General features: G+C 35.4%; 1 protein-coding gene across 2 annotated transcripts in view; it reads left to right on the top strand.

Annotated features, from left to right (window-relative positions):
• Positions 1–20,216, top strand: part of LOC114047028 (putative ATP-dependent RNA helicase TDRD12) — an 82,168-nt gene that overhangs the window by 18,669 nt on the left and 43,283 nt on the right. For both annotated transcript variants that reach the window (XM_027867688.1, XM_027867687.1), the window contains exons 3-9: positions 2,052–2,213; positions 2,903–3,039; positions 4,255–4,374; positions 6,452–6,507; positions 8,419–8,504; positions 11,614–11,800; positions 17,057–17,172. In XM_027867688.1, the coding sequence (XP_027723489.1) occupies positions 2,052–2,213; positions 2,903–3,039; positions 4,255–4,374; positions 6,452–6,507; positions 8,419–8,504; positions 11,614–11,800; positions 17,057–17,172 (864 nt within the window). The remainder of the gene's footprint in view (positions 1–2,051; positions 2,214–2,902; positions 3,040–4,254; positions 4,375–6,451; positions 6,508–8,418; positions 8,505–11,613; positions 11,801–17,056; positions 17,173–20,216) is intronic.

The following is a 20,216-nucleotide window of genomic DNA, read 5'->3' as shown; positions in this document are numbered from 1 at the left end:
CAAGGGCCGTTTGCTGCCAGCTCCTCTAAGTATAGGGCTCACTGTAAACTATTTTGTTGTATGTGAGGCCTTTCTGTGTAAGGTTTATACCTAGCAGTAGGATCTGTGGGTTATGAATACGGACATTTTCTTCACTTTGTTTTATTAGATTGAGAGCAATTTTTCCCATCTTAGTAGTTTACAATTCTCGTGGTAAGTGTTGTCCTTGTACCTTTACCACTTTCCCATTGAAGGCTAGTTACCCATTTAGCTTGGCTGTCAGACTCGTCAGAGATATTTAATGCTCTTTGTTTTCAACAGCAGCCATTCCCCAGCATACCTCACACCCTCCATGAGAGTTCTCCTTCATAACAAAAGCAATTAAGCGAGACTAAGATACACAGAGGTCATTCTGCCATATTCCACATGTGTAGTCATTTTACTTCATTTTACTGGCAGTACTGGAAGTACATTTTACTTCATTTTACTGGCAAGAAAGAAACCTTTAATCAGTTGTTCTCCAAGATGGGTTGTCAAGCTTCCACTGAGTTCAGTTGGTGGTGCTGTTCTCATTTACAGTTGTCATTGCATGTGTTGTCCTTCTGGTTCTTTTGTCTACATTATGTCCTAGTCTTCCTAAGCTGTTTCTCTGAATTCCTTACACTCGTTGTTTCATTCAGCTCAGTAATATTCTATTACTTTCATACATCACTAGATGTAATCTTTTTGATGCTAACAGACAGAACTCAAGGTCTGTGGAAATTTGATAAAGAGTTGCCAGCTCTGGCACTTTGCATTGGCCTGGGAGATGATGATGCTAGCTGTAGCATGAAAGAATAAGGATGAATGGGGAATTTGGATGGTGGCTCTGATTTTTGCAAGGGCCCGTAACTACTTAGTTTCGGTCTGGTTTAGAATAATATGAACTGCATTTTAATTGACATTTGAAAGCCAAACAGTGTATTCCTTGGGTTGTCAACAGTATTACATCCTTTTAGTAGCTCTTGTATAATTTGGAAAAGTGGCCTTTAAAGTGGATTCTGTGTTCCGCATAAAATGGAGCCTGCATTTCCCAGGAACAATGCATTTTGCTAATTTTTAAACTCATGCCTTGCATTTATTTTGCTGAAGCAGGATTCTGAAAGGCTGGGGTTTTGCTAATGTTAAATATGTCTAAATTAAAAAGCAGCTTTGATGGTTTAATATTATGGATAGAGTTACAGGACTTTGTGGACTATTTTTTTACAATCCTATGTGTTTGGAAGTGGTGTTAAGGGTGGATAAGCAATATATTGAGCTTAAGCAGAGACATGATTTATACCAGTTGGTGAAGTTGTTTAGATTATTATATCCAAATGGTGGTTTAAGTACCTTATCTTCATCAGAGAAAAACTGTTTCATAATCACGCACTGCACTCTAGTTTTTTTGGCTTGTCTTGGTCTTAAGGCAGACTGGTTAAATGTGTCCACAATGCATTGTTAGCCATTACCATTACCAGATTCAGTAACGTAATCTTTGCAGACAGAGAACAGGATGTTAGCTGAAGTCTCATTAGGTTCTTCTTTGATGACTGAGCTTTTAGGTCATCAGTTAGAATTGTCTGTTCAGAGCTTCAGAAGGGGGACATCATGAAATAACAGGAGTATAAAAAAAAAACTAAAAAAAAAAAACTTAAGACGTTGATTGCATTAGAGTTTTATATTGTCAGATTGATGCTTCCAAATGGAGTGGAGAGAAGGTACAGTTCATTAAGAAGTCATTTCTATTTGTATTTATAATATACTAATACTTTTCTAGTTTTCTTCCCCTGGCTAATTTGCCCTGCTATTCAGTTCATAAGCCTTTCCCCTTAAGAAATGAATAAGATTTCTTAAGATCCCTTAAGAAATGAAAAAGAGGTCTATTAGATATTATTTTATAATACATGTGTTATATGTATATTATTATGAGATCTATTAAAAGTATATTTATATTTTGAAGGCTTTTTAAAAGAAATATATATCATGATAGGGAGATTTTATATATTTTGTGGTCCTTTAAAATCACTAATTTTGTTTCTTTTTAAAACTAGATTGAAGATCCTGGATGCTTCTGGGTTATTATAAAAGGATGTGGTGCCTTTTTAGATCATGAAATGGAATACCAAAAGTTAAATATTGAAATGAATGCCTTCTATAATAGTGAATATAAAGATGTAGAAAAAGTAAAGCCGTTACTCTTGGAAGAAGGACAGGTAAGTATTCTTATCAACATAATTTTGAAATATGGACTAAATTGTTTTGAAAAAAACCTCAAGTGATGGAGATGGGGAGAAAGGGAGTGTGTGTGTGTGTGTGTGTGTGTGTGTGTGTGTGAATATGAATGTGAGAGAGTACCAGAGTTCAGGTCCTGCCGCACTACTTATTAATTGTATGATTTTGATCAAATCCCTTAAATCCACTGAGCCTCAGCCTCTTCATCAATGAAATGGATATTATATTTGTATTGCTAAACCTACAGGGTTGTTTTGAGGTAAGAGATGTGTAAACTGATAAAGCACTATATACAGTGCACTACTGGTCTTTTTGCTACCTTGAAGTTAAGCATAGGCATTGTGTTTTGAAACTTGTTTTTTATTTGAAGTGATAATACATTTCCTTTACTCTTCTCTTTCTTCAAAACTTTTCCCAAGTCAAGAGGCAGCAAGATGTAGTAGTGTGCAGAGCATTGAACTAGAAGTCAGAAGAGCTGGTTTCTATCCTCAGTTGTGCCACTGATGAAGTCACTTTAATAGCTTTGCTGAATTGCGATTTCCTTATCTGCAAAAATAAAGAGTTTGCATAAAATATTCTCCAGTGCCTCTTTTAGTTCTCTAATTCTTTGATTCTGTGATTTGTGATGTTAATATACAACCAAGAAACTTTTATCTGTTTGTTTTTGCAGGCTTGTGTGGTTTATTGTCAGGAACTGAAGTGCTGGTGTAGGGCAGTTATTAAGTCAATCATGTCCTCTGCAGACCATTATTTGGCAGAATGCTTCCTGGTGGATTTTGCCAAATATATTCCTGTAAAATCAAAGAAGTATGTAGACTTTGTGAGCCTTTCTTTTTTTTTTTTTTTTTTTAGGAAAAATTTTAAATCTGCATATTAACGTATTGGAGTACAAGGTCTTTGGTGAAAAGATTAAAGGAACTGGTATTATATAGCTTTGAGAAGGAAAGACTAGCTGGCTCAACTCTGTATTCAGTGATTGGAGGAAAAAGTAGGCCATAGGGATCAGACAAAGGATACTTTTCTTCTCTTACCCATCTTTTTGCAGGCTGTACTTAAATCAAAACTAGGACATCACAGCTCTGAAAAAATGCAAATCCTGGAATTATGCCTGTAGGGAGCTTGGCTGTAATAAAGAACCTCCATGTAGACTTAGAGAGAAGGGTTCTCTTAGCTCTGTGATTTTTGTGATGATCTATTTCTCTGCTAGAACCTTCCTTATTTTCTGTTTAATTTTCTTGTTTTAGTGGGAGCTATTTTGTTAACAGGTGCATAAATAATTTAGATTTTCTCTTAGAGTTTGGTTCTTTTGAGAAACTGTCACACCATAAATTTGGTTAGTTTCCAAGCAAAAGAATGATAGAATTAGATTTTGAAGGCACCTTATTTGGCATCTAATATGAAACCTCCAAACAGCAGAGTACCTAAGTTATCCAAGAGATAGGAGATGCTTTATGTTTAAGGAAGTTCGTTAACTGTGTTATGTAAGTAACTATTTATTCATGCAGATGATTATACTACAAATGCTAAGGGACCACTTTAGTTGGAAAACAGATTGTCATAAGTTTTAGAAGAATTGAGATTAAAATGTTGAATATGGTGTTATCAATGCCCCATCCCTCCACCTGTTACATACCAAGTTAGCAAATAGTATAACTGAGGTGCTCATTTGCCAAAATACTTGATAAAAATTTGTACTGGGTACTAAAAATTGAATTAAAATGTTTTATTAATCAATGAACCTTCTAATTTTTATCCATTTTTGTTTTGTTTTTGCTACCTAAATGTACTTTAGATGTTATGACTCTGAGTTCTTTAACCCTTTGAGATTTAATTTGACAAAAAGAAGTACTGATTTATGTGTGGGTTCTTTATATAGCTGTAAATGCCCTGAATTAATCATGTTTGAGAGAAATATTTTATTGTTATCACCTTTTTATGTATGAATGAAATGTCATTTATTAAGTGTTTACTTTGTACCCAGTATTTATGCAATGAATCTATATCTGTTTTGCTATTGTTAAGCATCCGAGTTGCAGTAGAAGCTTTCATGCGACTTCCTTATAGGGCAAAAAAGTTTAGACTATACTGCACAAAACCAGTCACGTTACATATTGACTTCAGTGAAGATAATGCAGAAATCGTGTAAGTATGGCTTCTTAGAAATATTGAATAGTCTTATATTCTTTAATCAAATGTAAAATATTTAGATTACACCTTTTCACTGGTGTTAAGGTTTGCCAAAGCGATATTTTTAGTATGATGTGTGAATCCTGTATATTCTGTTTCCTTTTATAAAATTCTTTCATATTTCACTTGAGCAAAAGTTCCCTAAAACTTGGCAGAATGAACCTTCCAACTATACTGCCTAATATTTAATTTGTCTATAACTGAGCTTATGGTTGCCCGAGTATATTCTTGAAGTTCCTTCTAGTTATTCTAATTATTATGAATAACTGAAAATTGTAAGACATTTGTAATGCAAATAGTTTCTATTCCTGGGCTACTCTTTTACTCTCTTTCTTTTTCAAAAACTCTGCTTCCCTGTAACATTGTGTTGATTCTTTCTCTCATTTTCAAATTTACCCCTTTTTCTTTCTGTTTCCTGTTCAACAAACATTTATTGAGTCCCATTCACTCATCACCTTCTCTTCTTTCCTTCTCCACTAGTCACTTTGTCTCCCTTTCCTGTGGCCTCTTCTCTGTCTGTGATGCTTCCTTTCCATATCGTCTTTACCTCGTCGTGCCGTGCCATCCTTTTCTTGAGCTACTGAGCTATTTTCTGATGATACTTAAGCTCTTCTTCTAGCCTTGCTTATTTCTGCCTCACATGATTCCTTGGATTATAGTCTCTTATTCCTTAACTCCTTTAGGTAATCTGTTTTTTCTTTTATTTATCCCTGTCATTGTCAACCTTGTCCTCCTCTCCCTGATATGTTATTTCTAGCCAATCTCTACTTCTTGCCCTTTCTACCACTTTCTTGTTCCTTAATTGATGCTTCAGATTTACTTCTTTCCCTGTTCAGCTGTGTCACAACTTTACCTCCTCCCTGGCCTCTGCCTTCTCATTTATCCTTCGTCTCTTGTCTCTGATCTGCCTTTTCATTCTCCTTTACTTGCTTTGGGAGTTGTTTCAGCATTTCTTCCAACTCAACTCATAAATGCAGGGTATCATCTAGTTCATTATTCTTTCCTTGACGGTGACATTTTAGAGTAGAACATGATAGCTGTCCTCTAATCATCATTGAAAGGTAAGAATGTACACTGAACCTACTTAATTTTCCCTTAGGAAGCCTTTTGATTTGTCATTCATTGCATTATTTAAATGCTTCATGACTTGGTGCAGCTAGTCTCTTGCTAGGCCTGTTTGTCTGGCATACATTCAGCACACATATAACATCTTTCCTGTGCGCTTATTTTAGAGACAAAATTAAGCTATCATTTGTATATTATGTATAACATATAGACATGTAACGTGTGTGTGTGTGTATGTATCAAAAATGTCCCAAAAGTCTTAGTGTAAATTTAGGCTTATTAAAACTTAAATATGTTATTTAGAAATTTCTTATGGGACAGGGATTCTTAAGGGAAATGTGAACAGTTCTGCAATCCAAATTAGGGTCATTGCTGATAGTACTTAGTAAGGTAATAGGAACGAAGTTCTTAGTTCTAATCTCCTTTCTCCTGGATAGACAGTATCCAGGAATACTGTGTTTGGTTCTAGTTGTCACAATTGGCAAACTGATAACTATCCAGAGGAGGGAGGGTGACTAGGATGACAGAAGATCTGAAATGAGGCACTGACTGCTACTCCAGGCATAGCAATGTTCAGTTCTTCTCCTTTAGTGTAGACAGCAGCACCATAGGATAGACTTGTCATGGTCATCAAAACCATCTCTACTACCCACAGAGGGAAAGGGTTTTTATATCCCCTCTTATCATTATATTCAGGCTATTAGATAGATAGATATATGTATGTGTGTGTATATATATATATATTTTAAATGTTTACTGATGCTTTTTTATACAGCACAGTCATTTCCCAGTGACTCCCCCTTCTAAGATAACCCTTTTGTAACAAGTACAGTCAAGTAAAGTAAATCAACAATATTAAAATTTAATGCAAAAAACCCACAAAATTAAGAACAATCAATATCAGGTGGTTCTTATGATAATCCTTACAGTGAAAAAATGAATTTATTTGTGTTCAATATTTTTCTAGACCTGCTAAGAAATGGGATGGTGCTGCTATTCAGTACTTTCAGAATATTCTAAAAGGTAAGACAAGTAAAAGAAGAAGCAGTCCTTATGATTATGCATTCTTACTTGTTTGGATTTCATATCATAGTTACTTTTAATTTGATAAGGCACTTTTTCAAACACTGAAATGATCAAATTCATGAGAGAGGAGAGAGAAGGGCCTGCTATGTAGATAACTAAAGATTTCATAAAAATTACTGTTTTCTTCCTAAATTTGTCAATATGTCTGAATTTTAAAATTGTAGTTAGCTTCTTTATATCATGAGTAGGAAAAAGCATACTAGTAATTCTAGCGTGGATATGAATGTTTACTTTGTAACTAGCAGTAGATTGGGTGCCTGTGTATAATACATGATCCCTGCTTTCAGTGTGATTGTTAGACAAGAAATAAATAGCATATCTTATGAGGTACTACAAGATTGTTAATTGTATACTATTCACCATAAGTATTGTAGGAATTTTAATGTGGAGGAAATAGGCCTTGAATTGGGTCTTGGGTGGATAGGATTTGTTTAGATGGATGAAAGGGGAGGGGGCACGAAATGTTGTAGGAGAGTAGGACTGGTGTAAACCGCAAGTAGAGTTGTAAATATTGGAATAAGTAGGGTGGGGGGGGGTGTCGGGGGTGTGTGTGTGTGTATGTGTGTGTGTTTTATAGGAATAGGCCAGGGAATGCACTGATGTCCTCTAGTCTGAGGACCACCATAGCAAAGTCCAAAGACATTAATCACCAGAAGATTGGCTGTCATCTCATGAATTTAAAGCCACTATAATTCATGAAAAACCTATATATAGAAAGATTGTGATCTGTATCAGTAAAAGGGGGTACCCTCTTTGATGCAAGCATAGATCTTGGAAATACTGAAAAACGTTGCAGCATTTGCAGGAAGAGCTATGATACAGTTGCACTAGTCTGGGTATGACAGGAGGGCCAGTACGTCAGGGTCTTGGTCCTAGGAATTTACAAAGATAAATCTGACAGATGTTGGAAAGGAAGAAATGACAAAACTTGGTGATTAGCTGGATATCAGTTTCAAAGGAGAGGGAAGAAGGAAGAATAATCTCGAGCGTTTTGAGGTTACAAGAAAGAAGTTGTCATTTTACTAGAAATGGTGTTAATTTTGGAAGGCACTGGTTTGGGCCCAGAGGTTGGGAATATGATGAATTTAGTTTTAGTCATTTCAAGTGATAATGATGGAGTATTTCAGTAGAATTGTCCTGTATAGGCATTTGGATATATGAGACATTTGTCTCTGGAGTCATTTGTTTGACTTAGTTAACAATACTAAGGTAAAAAAGGTGATTTCTCTGAGGAAATTAGTGTAGAAGCATGGAGCAAAAGCCCAAGGATTGAGCTTTTGTGGTTCATATGAGTAAAAGTAAAGATGGTCCAACAAAGGATACAAACCCATAAAGTATAATAATGAAAGGAATCCCCATGTAGGGAGCTTCCTTATACTGAAGATTCATTTGCCCAGAATTCTCAGGCTTAACATTCATTTTAGCTAGCAGTTATTGAGTACCTTCTCTGTGCCAGTCGCTGAGAGTACAAAGATGAAAATGAAACAGTCCCTGCCATCAAGGACCCGTTCTCTCTCACTTCTGTAATGCCTTGCCTTCATTTTAAACCTTATTTACTGCCCCCCGCCATTTTTTGGGGGGAGGTTGCAGAGAGTTATCATGGATGGTTGTTAGGACTTCTTTTGCTGGGAAGAGTAGGGGAGATTTTCAAGTTAAAGGTACCAGGTGATAGATGTATAAAGAAGAGTGCAAAAGAAAATGATCTGATTGTTAGCATGGTCTTTTTAATGCCAATTAGCATAGTCATAAGTTCTAAAAAATTAAAAGTTGAATGATATTTAATTTGAAATTTCAAAGATATTTTTGTTTTATTGCCATATAAATGACACTTCTATTATTTATACTTAGCAACTACACATATTGAAGCGAAATTATGTGGTATGGAAGAAGATATTTTTGATGTTTACCTTTATGTAACTATAAAAAATGAAAAGGTAAGTCAAGATCAATTTGTAGTGGAAAAAATTCTGGATTTGGAATCATACACTTTTAGAATTTTAAAGTGGAAAGAAGCATCAGAAGCCATAGAATCCACCTGTTACTTGTTACCTGTCCCTTCTAATGATCAGGTCCAGCCCTCATAGAACTTGTGAGGGGGAGCCGTTATCTGCCCAAAGCAGCCAGCCCATGCCACTTTGGAATACGGCTAATTGTTATGAAGTTTGTTTTTTTCTTGCGTCAAGCCTAAACTTGCCTCTTGTCAACTTTCACCCTCTTCCTTCCAATAGAGAAGAAATCTAATTCTTCCAAAGGCCAGTGCTTTAGATGCTTGAACAATACTTTATTTTCCCTCTTAAATCTGTTTTTCTCCAAGCCAAATATTCCTAATTCTAACCTCATATTCCTAGAACTTGAGTCACTTCAGTATTCTGGTTACCCTACTTTGTCTTAACTAAAATGTCGTGCCTAGGACAAAGCATAGTATTCCACATGTGACCTACTCAAGACAGAATGTAGCATTAGCCTGCCACCACCTTATTTCTGGGTGCCATGCCAAGGCCACATTAGCTTTCTTAGGTGCAGCGTCACAATGTTGACTTGTATTGAGCATGTAATCCACTAAAATCCTCAGATTTTTTTGGGGGGCGGCACAGGGAAAGATGCTCAAATATATATATTTATGTGCTATCACATTATTTCAGTGCACAGAAGAAAAAGGGCAGAAGGGAACAAAGAGTAGTTTTGTTACCACTTTAACATATACAAACTATTAAAAACTATACATATCAAGTTTATAATTAGTTATATAAGCCTCTTTGTAAATTGAAATGCTTCTATTAGATTGTTTATCAGAAAATTTTTAGAAATTTTAAATATATATAAACTGTTGTCCTGCTCTCCTCCCTCTGTTGTGTTTCTTTTGAATAGAGTATATTCTTCCTGAGTCATATTCTAGTTATGAGTTTCATCCTATGCTTCTTCCGGTCCAGTGATTGCTATTTTGTTATTCTGCAATGCTGCTTATATTAATAGAATATTTTGTAGCTATAGTAAACTAAAATTTTGTCCTAATTGAGTTAGGATGATGTTTGAAATATAGCCTTAACTGACTTTTATGTGTCTCTCAACTTTGTGATGGATTTGACAGATTGTCTTTTACTTTTAAAAAATATCCAAAATTGGAATTGAGGCATTGGGGACAAAAAGAAAGTAGGAAAGCTTATCTCCTCTATCAGCCAAGCCCTTGTTGTTCAAAAAGTTGGTAGCCTGAAAAAACATGCTGGATGGCAGGGGAAAGCCAAGCTACCCTTAGAAATTTGACCATAGATAAGTGAATGTTCCAAAGACAGTTAATTGGGAACTGACTGTTTTCAAATAGAATTATATTAGAATAAAAAGGTATTTGTAGTTCAGTGAAATGTCCCTAATTTAGACTCAGATCAGTCTGAATTATAAAATTTTTTTTAAAATGCATTTGCATTACTTTAAGTTATACATATTAACTCATTCTTGACTGACTAAACTGTAAAAGTGATTAGAAATTGTGTCTGTTTTCTTTTATAATAAATAAAAATTATAATTAGGCATATCTATATAAATACCTTCAGACATACTTGAAGATGCTTTAAAAGGTTTTTTCCCCTTTATGCAGTATTTTAAACACTTCTGAGTCAGCTTTGTTGGCACTGTTGATTTGCATTGTCGATGAAGAGTGATAGGAATTATGGTGGAGTAGAGGGAGTCAAGAAGATCTTGGCTTCTGTTGGAGCAAATTAGCCTCTCAGTGCCCCAGGAAATTTTTAAAAATCATAAGTTTTTAAAGTTCTGCAGCTACATTGGTAGAGAGGAGTTTTATACCAAAATTCTAACACTAATAGAATCACCAGTCTGAACCCCATTTATTTAACAATCAGTTGTTAAAGCAGTGGTTCTCAAAATGTGGTCTGGAAGCTCTGGGGTCCCTGAGACCCTTCCTGGGGGTCTCTGATGTCAAAATTATTTTCATGATACTTCTAAGACACTTTAATTTCCAATATGGTGAATATCAATAGATATGTAACCCACATAAAAGCTCTTTGGGGTCTCACTGAAGTTTAAGAGTATAAAAAGATTTTAAGACCAAAAAGTTTGAGAACACTATGATAAAGGTAAATATCCCAGTTCCTGTTGATATTTGCCAAAAAAATAAGAATCAATACAGTCCAAATTAATGGCATTTTATTATAGCTATGGATCTTAATTGGGGTGTATGCTAAGACACTATATTTTTAATTGAATCAGATCTGGTCAGCAGAAAATAGCTTTTGAAGATTCAAGGTAGAAATTAAAAATTTTTTAAAGTTACCCCAAATCTGACTAGACACAGGCCTACTATATCCTACAATGCCATTGTTTAAGGTGACCCTCTTAACATCCAGGAGGAGGGCCCCTCACACCCAAATTTTTATCTCCCCAAATAGGTCTAAATCATGGTATGGAAAAACCCCTTCATATCAACTTTCAGAAGAGAAAATGGGGATAGTTCTCACTACTCACTTAAGTCTTTTTGTAACTGAAATGATGCTGGATTTTATAATGTGAATGAAGGATTATAAACATAGCGCAAACAGTAACTTAGAGGTCATCTAGTCCAAGCCCTTCATTTCACAGAAGAGGAAACAGAGACCTAGAGAGGTGAAGTGACCTGTCCGAGATGACACAGGGAGGAGTAAGTAGTGTATCACAAGCAGGATTCTAACCCAGCTCCTCCAGCTTTGCACTACTCTGAAAGACCAGGTCAGGTGTCAAGAGGGGGACTTCAAATGGTTTTTGGAGGGTAAAGAAGATATGTTGCTAAACACATATAAAGAAGTTATTTGGGGTGAAAGAATGACCTATGAGGAGTCTTGGAAGTTAGCAGTAGGTGGGACTGAGGAAGTTGGGGATATCTCAGAAGATGAAGATGTAACTCTCTTCCCTGATCTGTGGCCTTGGGGCGAAGCAGGCTATTCTTTACCATTAGGCACTGTGCCAAATGCCACTTAAAGTTTGTGGTACCATTTAGCAGAATTAACTGTCATTTAGCTTTATTCCTTCTCAATACTTATGTGTTTAATTTTAAAGGTATGTGTTAATGATGATCTGGTTGCAAAGAACTTTGCTTGTTATGTAACACCCAAGGAAAAAAAAATTGATTGTCCAGAGAAAGCTACACCAAAGAGTGTGGAATCCCCTCCAGATAAAATCAATCCTGCACTTGCTCTTTGGCCAATGTTGTTGCAAGAAAAGATTCCTGAAAAACTTGAAAAAGGTATGTATTACTTCACATGCAAAAACATGTTGAATATCTTTATGTTTTTAGTCATCTCTTTCAAAGAGAACTAGCTCAGTATACTCCACTAAAGTCCTATCCTGTTGTGGAGTCAGAGGACCTGAGTTCATATCCTATCTCTGATTCTTACTACCCGTATCACCTTGGGCAATTAACTTAATGTCCCTGCACCTCAATTTTCCCATCTGTAAAATGAGGTTGAACTAGATGGCCTCTTGGGTGCTTTTCAGGTGTAGATCTGTGATCCTGTGACAGCATCACCATTGCTTCATGAAATCTACACCTTTAGACCATGACAGGTCCACTGATGGATTCTTATCTGAGGACCAGCTTGACTGAATTTTATCATTAGGCTAAAAGATTATGAATTGTTCAGGCATAGTTATTCTAGTAGGGTCATAGATTAAATGAGAGAAGGGGCCTTAGAGGTCATCTAGTCTGGGACTTCTTAAACTTTTTTGACTTGCTATCCCATTTCACCTGAGAAATTTTTTTATGTGACCCCCAGTATATATGTATATAAATAAGTATTCAAATCAAACATTTACTGAATAAATCATAAAGAAATTTATTTTAAAACAATTCTTTGGTATACATTTAATTTTACCATTTGTTAAAGACCAAAGCAAATTTGAATACTAATGAGAGATGTGCTTGTTTATTTTTACATAAAGAATTAAATCTTAGTGGAATATTTGATACTGCAAGATGTAGGACGTTTTCAATAGTTTTCAGAGTTGATTGATATTTTGATTTTATAATCCTCAATGCTGAGAACACCACTTCGCGTAAATATGTAGTACAAAATGGCAGAAGTGTGTTTAGGGCCATTTCAAAAATTGTTAGAAATTCTGTTCTAATCCCAAGCCAAAAATCATTAAACAATTTTTTGGGAAACTCAAGTTTTTAACGTGTTACTTGATAACTCGGCAGATTCTTCTTGAATTTTTAATGTCAGATGACTGATATTTTTTATTTCAAATGAGTATGGTTTATGAACCCAACTTAGTTTTTTAGAATCAAAATTTGAAGGGAAATATTTCTGAAACTGTGTCTCCAGGCACTTCAGATGGTCAATTATAACTCTTATAATTAAATCTTTGGGAAGTTTATTTTCAATTATAAAATCTTTAGTAGAACTTTCAATTTTATCTTTTAACAGAAATGTTACAATTTTTTTCCTTGAAGCGACATGTTTAACTCATTTAGTTTTTCGAAAATATCTGACAACACACTTTTGAAAGCCATAAGTCATTGTGAAAAAAATTAACAAAATCAGATTTCTCTCAGTCAAAAATATAACAACTTCATCTTTGAATTTCAGTAATCTCTTTTAACTTCACCCTCTTGAGAGCCACATGATTCAACATATTTTATTTTTCTTGTCAATTTAGGTGTACTACAACCTGGTAGCAAAAACTCTGCTGCATCGTCATCAGTATTTTTACCTCTTTTGTCTAAATTTAGCCACTTATCCATAACCAAAAATATTTTTGTCCTAATATAAATAAATATAGCTAATAATTTCTCAAATAAATACTAGCTTTATTTATGAAATTACATTTGTTTGTTCTTTGTTTAAAAAATTGACATTCTGAGGGCAGCTAGGTAGTACAGTGGATAGAGCATTGGCCCTGAAGTCAGGAGGTCATGAGTTCAAATCTGGCCTCAGACCCATGATACTCACTAGCTGTGTGACCCTGGGCAAGTCACTTAACTCTGATTGCCTCACAAAATAAATAAATAAATAAAAATTTAAAAATGATGTTCACACTTACATACATATGTAGCGGTGATGGTGGAGAAATATTATTAAAGGGCTTTTGTCTTGTTGCAATTAAAGATTCATGTTTCTGTAAAAGAAGGAGATAACAGCTATTTAAAAAATAAAACATTCTGTTCTTTTTTCTTTCTTTCTTTTTTTTTTTTTTTTTTGAGGCATTTGGGTTTTAAGTGACTTGCCCAGAGTCATACAGCTAGTGAGTGTTATGTGTTTGAGGCCGGATTTGAACTCAGGTCCAGATTTGAACTCAGATCCTCCTGAATCCAGGGCTGGTGCGCTATCCACTGTACCACCTAGCTGCCCCCAAAATAAAACATTCTAACACAATAAAATCCAAAGATATACTAATCTGATACTTAAATGCTGAGGAATGACGGTAGGAAAATATTAAAAGTCTTTATTTTCATAATTAAACTGTTTTGTTTCTGTAAGAGCAGAAAACTTTGTGTGTACAATAAAAACACTGCAATTCATTATATACAATAGTCTTGATTCTGAGACGAGGTGTTTCTGGCAGCTTTCATTGGTGTTGCGTGGTGTGATGGCACACATAGTGCAAAGTGCGCTTTTGTGTTCAGAACCAAGAATTCAGTGAAGTCATGCGATGCAACATGGGTAAGCACTGCCAGAAACACCTCAGATTCATCACACATTTGATTTTGAATTAATTTTTGGTCATTGCACGTTCAGAAACCTTTTACCGTTGCCAAATTTTTCATGATCCCCACATTCAGTTACGCAACCCCATGTGGGGTCTAGTCCAGTGGTATAAAACTCAAATAGAAATGGATCCATGTAGGTTGCATCTTAACTAAGAAAACCACAAACTAACATTATCTATGTTGAATTAAATTTTTATTTTGTTAAACGTGTACCAGTTACATTTTAGTTTGGTTCCAGTGGGCTGCAGGATGACACTGGGGGTGGGGAGGCGTTGGCCTCTGGTTTGATACCTGTTCTAGTTCAGCCCCCTCATAGAGGAGGGACTGAGACTGAGAAGTGGAAGGATTTATTTAAGGTCACGCCAGGCAGTAAATAGCAGATTCAGGCTATGAACCCTGCTCACTTTGAGTCAGTCAACAACTACTTAAGCACTAACAGCGTGTCAGGCACTATGCTAAGTGTGAAAGTCAGTGCCTTCAAGAAGTGTACATTCTGATGGGGGGAGACATGCACATATCTAAGTATGCAATATTAAGTAGCTGTGTGACCAACCCTCTATTTGCCTCAGTTTCCTGAATTGTCAGATGGAGATAATAACAGCCCTTACCTCCCAGGGTTGTGAGGATCAAACAAATTAATATCTATAAAGCGCTGTCATGGTCAGATCACTTTAGTAAATAAGTGGGGGATTAGCTGGAGTGGAGAGAGACTTAAGGCAGGGAGACTAGGTGAATGCTATTACAGGCATCTAGGTGAGAGGTGATGGAGGTCTCAGTGAGGGGAATGGGGACCTCTGTGAGTGGAGACAGGACTGTAAGCTCCTGGAGGTAGGCACAGTCTTCATTTTCATTTTTGTATTCTCAGTGTCTAGCACATAGAAGATGCTTAGATATTTAATAAGTTAAATTAGCTTAAATTCTAGGAAACTGTTCTACATTGAGATGTAATGTAAAATTGGAAATTGAGGGTTTTCCCCTCAATTGGGGAATGGCTAAACATTGTGGTGTATGATTATGATGGAATACTATTGTGCTATAAGAAATGATGAACAGGATGCTCTCAGAAAAACCTGGAAAGACTTACGTGAGCTGATGTAAAGCGAAACGTACTGTGTACAAAGTTACAGCAATATTGTTTTACATGTTGGCTTCTGTAAAGGTCTTTTCAGATTTAATGTCTATAAATTTAACCACTTATTTCACTCTGCAAATTCATTTTAATGTAGAAGTCAAGCTTGATTTGTTTTATACTCAGATTTTCATATGCAAAATGTTCTTACATGGAAGCAGGCTTTTATTTCTTTTTATTTTTTTTTGTTACGTTTTAAGTTCTGAACTGTCTCACTCTCCAACTGCACTAGAGAAGGCCACCTTTTGATTCAGATTTATAAATATATGTATAACCATACTATGTATAGTGTTATTTATCAGTTTTTTCTCTCAAGGTGAATAGTATCTTCCTTCATAGGCCTTTTTTAGTTAATTTGAGTATTTATAGTACTCAGAATAACTTGGTTCACAATCATTCTTCAAACATTTCTGTTGACAGCATTCTCTTGGTTCTAGCTCACTTCATTTCTTTGTTATTTCATAGAAGTCTTTCCATGTTTTTGTAAAATCAACCAGCTCATCATTTCTTACAGCACAGTAGTATTTTGTCACAATCATATATCACAACTCATTTGGCCATTCCCCACTCAGAGTACATTCCCTCAATTTCCAGTTATTTGCCATCGCAAAGAGAGCTGCTATAAATATTTTAGAATATATAGGTTCTTTTCCTTTTTCTCCATCACCTTGGGAAACAGACCCAATACTGGTATTGCTCTTTATGCATAATTTTAAATTGCTCTACAAAATGGTTGTATCAGTTCACAGTTCCATCAACAGTGTATTAATGTCCCAATTTTTCTACATCCCCTCCAACATTTGTCATTTTCCCCTTCTGTCATTTTAGCCAATCTGATAGGTGTGAGATGATGTCTCAAAGTTGTTTTAATTTGCATTGCTTTAATCAGTAATGATTTAGAGCATTTTTTCATATGACTATATATAATTTTGACTTCATTGAAAAACTGGAAGCAAGCTTTTAATAAAAAAAGAATGTTGTAACAGGAGAGTTTACTCTTAAAATAGCTGTCTTGGGAGACTTGACAGGTATTCCAACAATGTTGCCATTGTTCAGACTATTTTGGACATTCTTCTTGTAGAGTTTCCCTCCCTAATACACTAACTACACAAGGAAAATTAAGCCTTTTTTTCAGTCACAAATGGCATTACTTAGGTTGATGCTCCTTATTCACCAGCCTTTCTTTCAGACCTTAGACCATTTTCAAAAATGCAGCCTTACGAACCATAAAGATTTTCCACCATTAAGCATAATTAGAAAGACTTGCCTCAAGCTCATGAAAAGTTCTGAGGTGGTCAGCCTATCATTCTGCACCTTCTACAGCTGTAGAGCAGCACAATTAAAATTAATGTTTTGAATGATATCCCAGGAGCATTGCAGGACCCTAAGAAGTCAGTAAAGAGAAATATTACATGTATAGTATTTGGAAAACAACTTAAAGTCAAGAAAATGTGTTAATATTTCCAAAAAATTTCCAAAAACAAAGTTGAGAAAAGGGATTGGGGCTTAATTTTGAACAAGTCAGAAAATTCAACTAAATTGAACTCCACATTTTCTGAGCCTTCCATTAGGTTTCATTATATCCTCATTTTTTTTCCCTGTCTCTCATCTGTACCCATATCATTTTCAAATGTTTTGTGTGACAATTTGTTTATTTGCAGGTGTGATTTTACAACGTAATGGACTTTCATTAGATTTATCCTCTAAAATGAGTGAGAAGATAGAGAAGATACATAAAGAAAAGGAGTGTATGTCTTTAAAAGAAATAAATAAAATTGTAAGTATTTAAAACTTAATTAACAGAAAAGCTTATAGTTTTTTTATCTGTAATAAGAACAAAAACTTTTTAATCTTTAGAGGTACTCAGCTATAACCTGAGCACTATTCTGTGCCTAGTAAATTTAGCAATCGTTTGAATCAATATTTTGAGATTCAACTATCCTGTCAAATAGAATCTTAGAGTTGGGACCTCAGCAGCAAATCCTTTCTTTCAATACACTAAGCTTCCATACCCAAAGAGATCAGAGAAATAGGAAAGGAATTCATATATATAAATATACTTATAGTAACTCTTTTTATAGAGGCAAAGCACTGAAAACTTATGAAACAATGCCCATAAGTCGGGGAATGGCTGAACACATTGTGGTACAGGAATTAATGGAATATTAGTAAATACTGCTATAAGAAATGACAAAAGAGTTTTCAGAGAAACCTGGGAATACTTGTATGAATTAATACAGAATGAAAATGAAAGACACTAGGAAAGCAACTTATACAATGATAACAAGATTATAAAAATAAGCAACTTTGAAAGACTTAAGAACTCTGATCAATACAATATCCAGTGGTGATTTCAAAGGACCCATGTGTGCTACCCACCACTTGACATATGAGGTACCAGACTCAAAGTGCAGAATGAGACATACCCTAATATCCTTAGCAAATTGTCACTCAACCGTTGCTTGAAAACCTTACATGACTTAGAAGGCCAGTACTTTCTAAAGGAGCTTACTCCACTTTGGGTCAGTTCTTATTGTTACAAAATTTTGCTTTTCATATAGCCAAAATCAGATACCTTTAGGGGTCTTCAACTTATAACCCTAATACTACATTCTGGCATCAAACAGAGTGAGTCAAATCCCTCTTCCAATATGACAGCCTTTCACATACTTGAAGGCAGCTGCTATCAAGTGACCCCCTAAGTCTAATATTCTCAAAGCTAAATGTTCTTGTTTCCTTCAACTGATTCTTCTGTGGCAGGAGTTTTTAACCTTGGGTCTATGAACATGTTTTTTAAAAAATACTTTGATAACCATGTAGGAATATAATTAGTTTTTTTAATCCTGTGTATTTTATTTTTTTGCATTTAAAAGCATTAGTTTGAGAATGGGTCCATAGGCTTAACTAGACTGCAAAAGGAGGCAATCCAAGACCCAGAAAAGGCCCCTTACCATCATGGTTGCCCTCTTGGATAGTATTTCTATATTGATGTTATGAGTATTGTAGCCTTTTTTTTTTTTTGGCTTCCATGTCACACTGTTGATTGATCTTGAGTTTGTAGACCTTTTCTTCCTAAAAAATTATTCTCTACTCATGTCTTCCCTTCTTATACTTTTGCAGTAGATTTTTTTCCCCACTTAATAGTATTTTATTTTTTCCAATTACATGTAAAGATAGTTAACATTTCATTTTTTTTCTCTTTTTTTCTTTTTATTTTTGGTGAGGCAATCAGGGTTAAGTGACTTGCTCAGGGTCACACAGCTAGTAAGTGTCAAGTGTCTGAGGCTGTATTTGAACTCAGGTCCTCCTTACTCCAAGGCTGGAGCTCTTTCCACTGGGCCACCTAACTGCCCCTCAACATTCACCTTTATAAGATTTTGAATCCCCAAGACAGCAAGCATTCTGATATAGGTTATATATCTACAATCTTATTCAACATATTTCCACATTAGTCATGTTGTGAAAGAAGAATCAGAGCAAAAGGGAAAAACCATGAGAAAGAAAAAAATGAAAGAAAAGAGAAAATATGCTTTGATCTACATTCAGACTCCATAGTTCTTTCCTTGGATGTGGATAGCATTTTCCATCATGAGTCTCTTGGAATTGTCTTGGATCCTTGCATTGCTGAGAAGAGCTAAGTCTGTTATAGTAAGTTATCACACAATGTTGCTGTTACTGTGTACAATGTTCTCCTGATTGAGCTAACTTCACTCCGCCTCAGTTCATGTAAATCTTTCCAAGTTTTTTCTGAAATCTACTTTTGCAATGAATTTTTAAAAAATCCTAATTGTAGGGTTTGGAATTTATTCCTATTAAAGTCCATCTTACCAGATTTGCTTTGGTCTAGCCCATGAAGAAAATGTTTTCTAATCCTGACTCTGTCATCCATTCTCTTAGCTATTCACCTCAGGTTTGTGCCATCTGTAAGTTTGATAAGTAGGTCATTAGTGCAGTTATTAGCTTCTTTGACAAACTGTTGAAAGAGCAAAAGGTTGGTTTGGGCAAGCTCTGTAACCTTCTTTGACCTCAGTTTCATAATTTGTAAAGTGACAGAGACTAGACGACTGCTAAGTGCTAATGTAATTCTGAATCCACCTAACTATAATAGCATCCTATTAGGTATGTGGCCCTAGATAGAGCACTAGGCTTGAAGTCAAGAAGACCTAAGTTCACTTTCTGTCTCAGATACTTACTAGCTGTGTGGACCTGGACAAGTCACTTAACCTCAAAATGGGGGAAATATGGCACCTACCTCCCAAGATTGTCATGAGGATGAAATGAAATAATTTGTAAAATGCCTAGCATGCATGTTGTGGCACATAGGAAGCACTTGATAAAGGCTTCCTTTTCTCTTTCTCCTCCGTCCCCAACAACTCTGGATTTTATTGTCAAGAATAACATAGGAAACTTTAGACAATGCTGTCTTAAAATCCAGATGTTCCATGTCTAAGGCATTCCCCTGATTTACATGTCTCATGACCTTGTCCAGGAAAGAATGAAGTTAGTTTGCATGCATGACCAGTTCCGAATAATACCATGATGCATGTTAGCGAGCACAGTTTCCTCTACATGCCCACAAACCATCTCTTTAATAACATATTCCAGAATTTTGCCATGAATCCAAGACAGCCTCTGCATTCAATAGTTGGAAGACTCTAAACTCAAACTTTTTTTAAAAAAATCAATAGTCTTGTCTCTCCTAATCACCACATTTTTCCCCCACAGAGAGCTAACAATAGCTTTGTTATCACATCTACTAGTTAATTTTAGTAAAAGTTTCATTGATTTATTAAAAATATTATTGTCATTTTCTAACGGATG

This window comes from Vombatus ursinus, unplaced genomic scaffold (assembly GCF_900497805.2).
Source record: "Vombatus ursinus unplaced genomic scaffold, bare-nosed wombat genome assembly UNPS02014786.1, whole genome shotgun sequence".
In the NCBI taxonomy this organism is placed as follows: Eukaryota; Metazoa; Chordata; class Mammalia; order Diprotodontia; family Vombatidae; genus Vombatus; species Vombatus ursinus.
The sequence above is the reverse complement of the archived record's forward strand: the minus strand, read 5'-3'. Positions and strand labels throughout refer to the sequence as shown.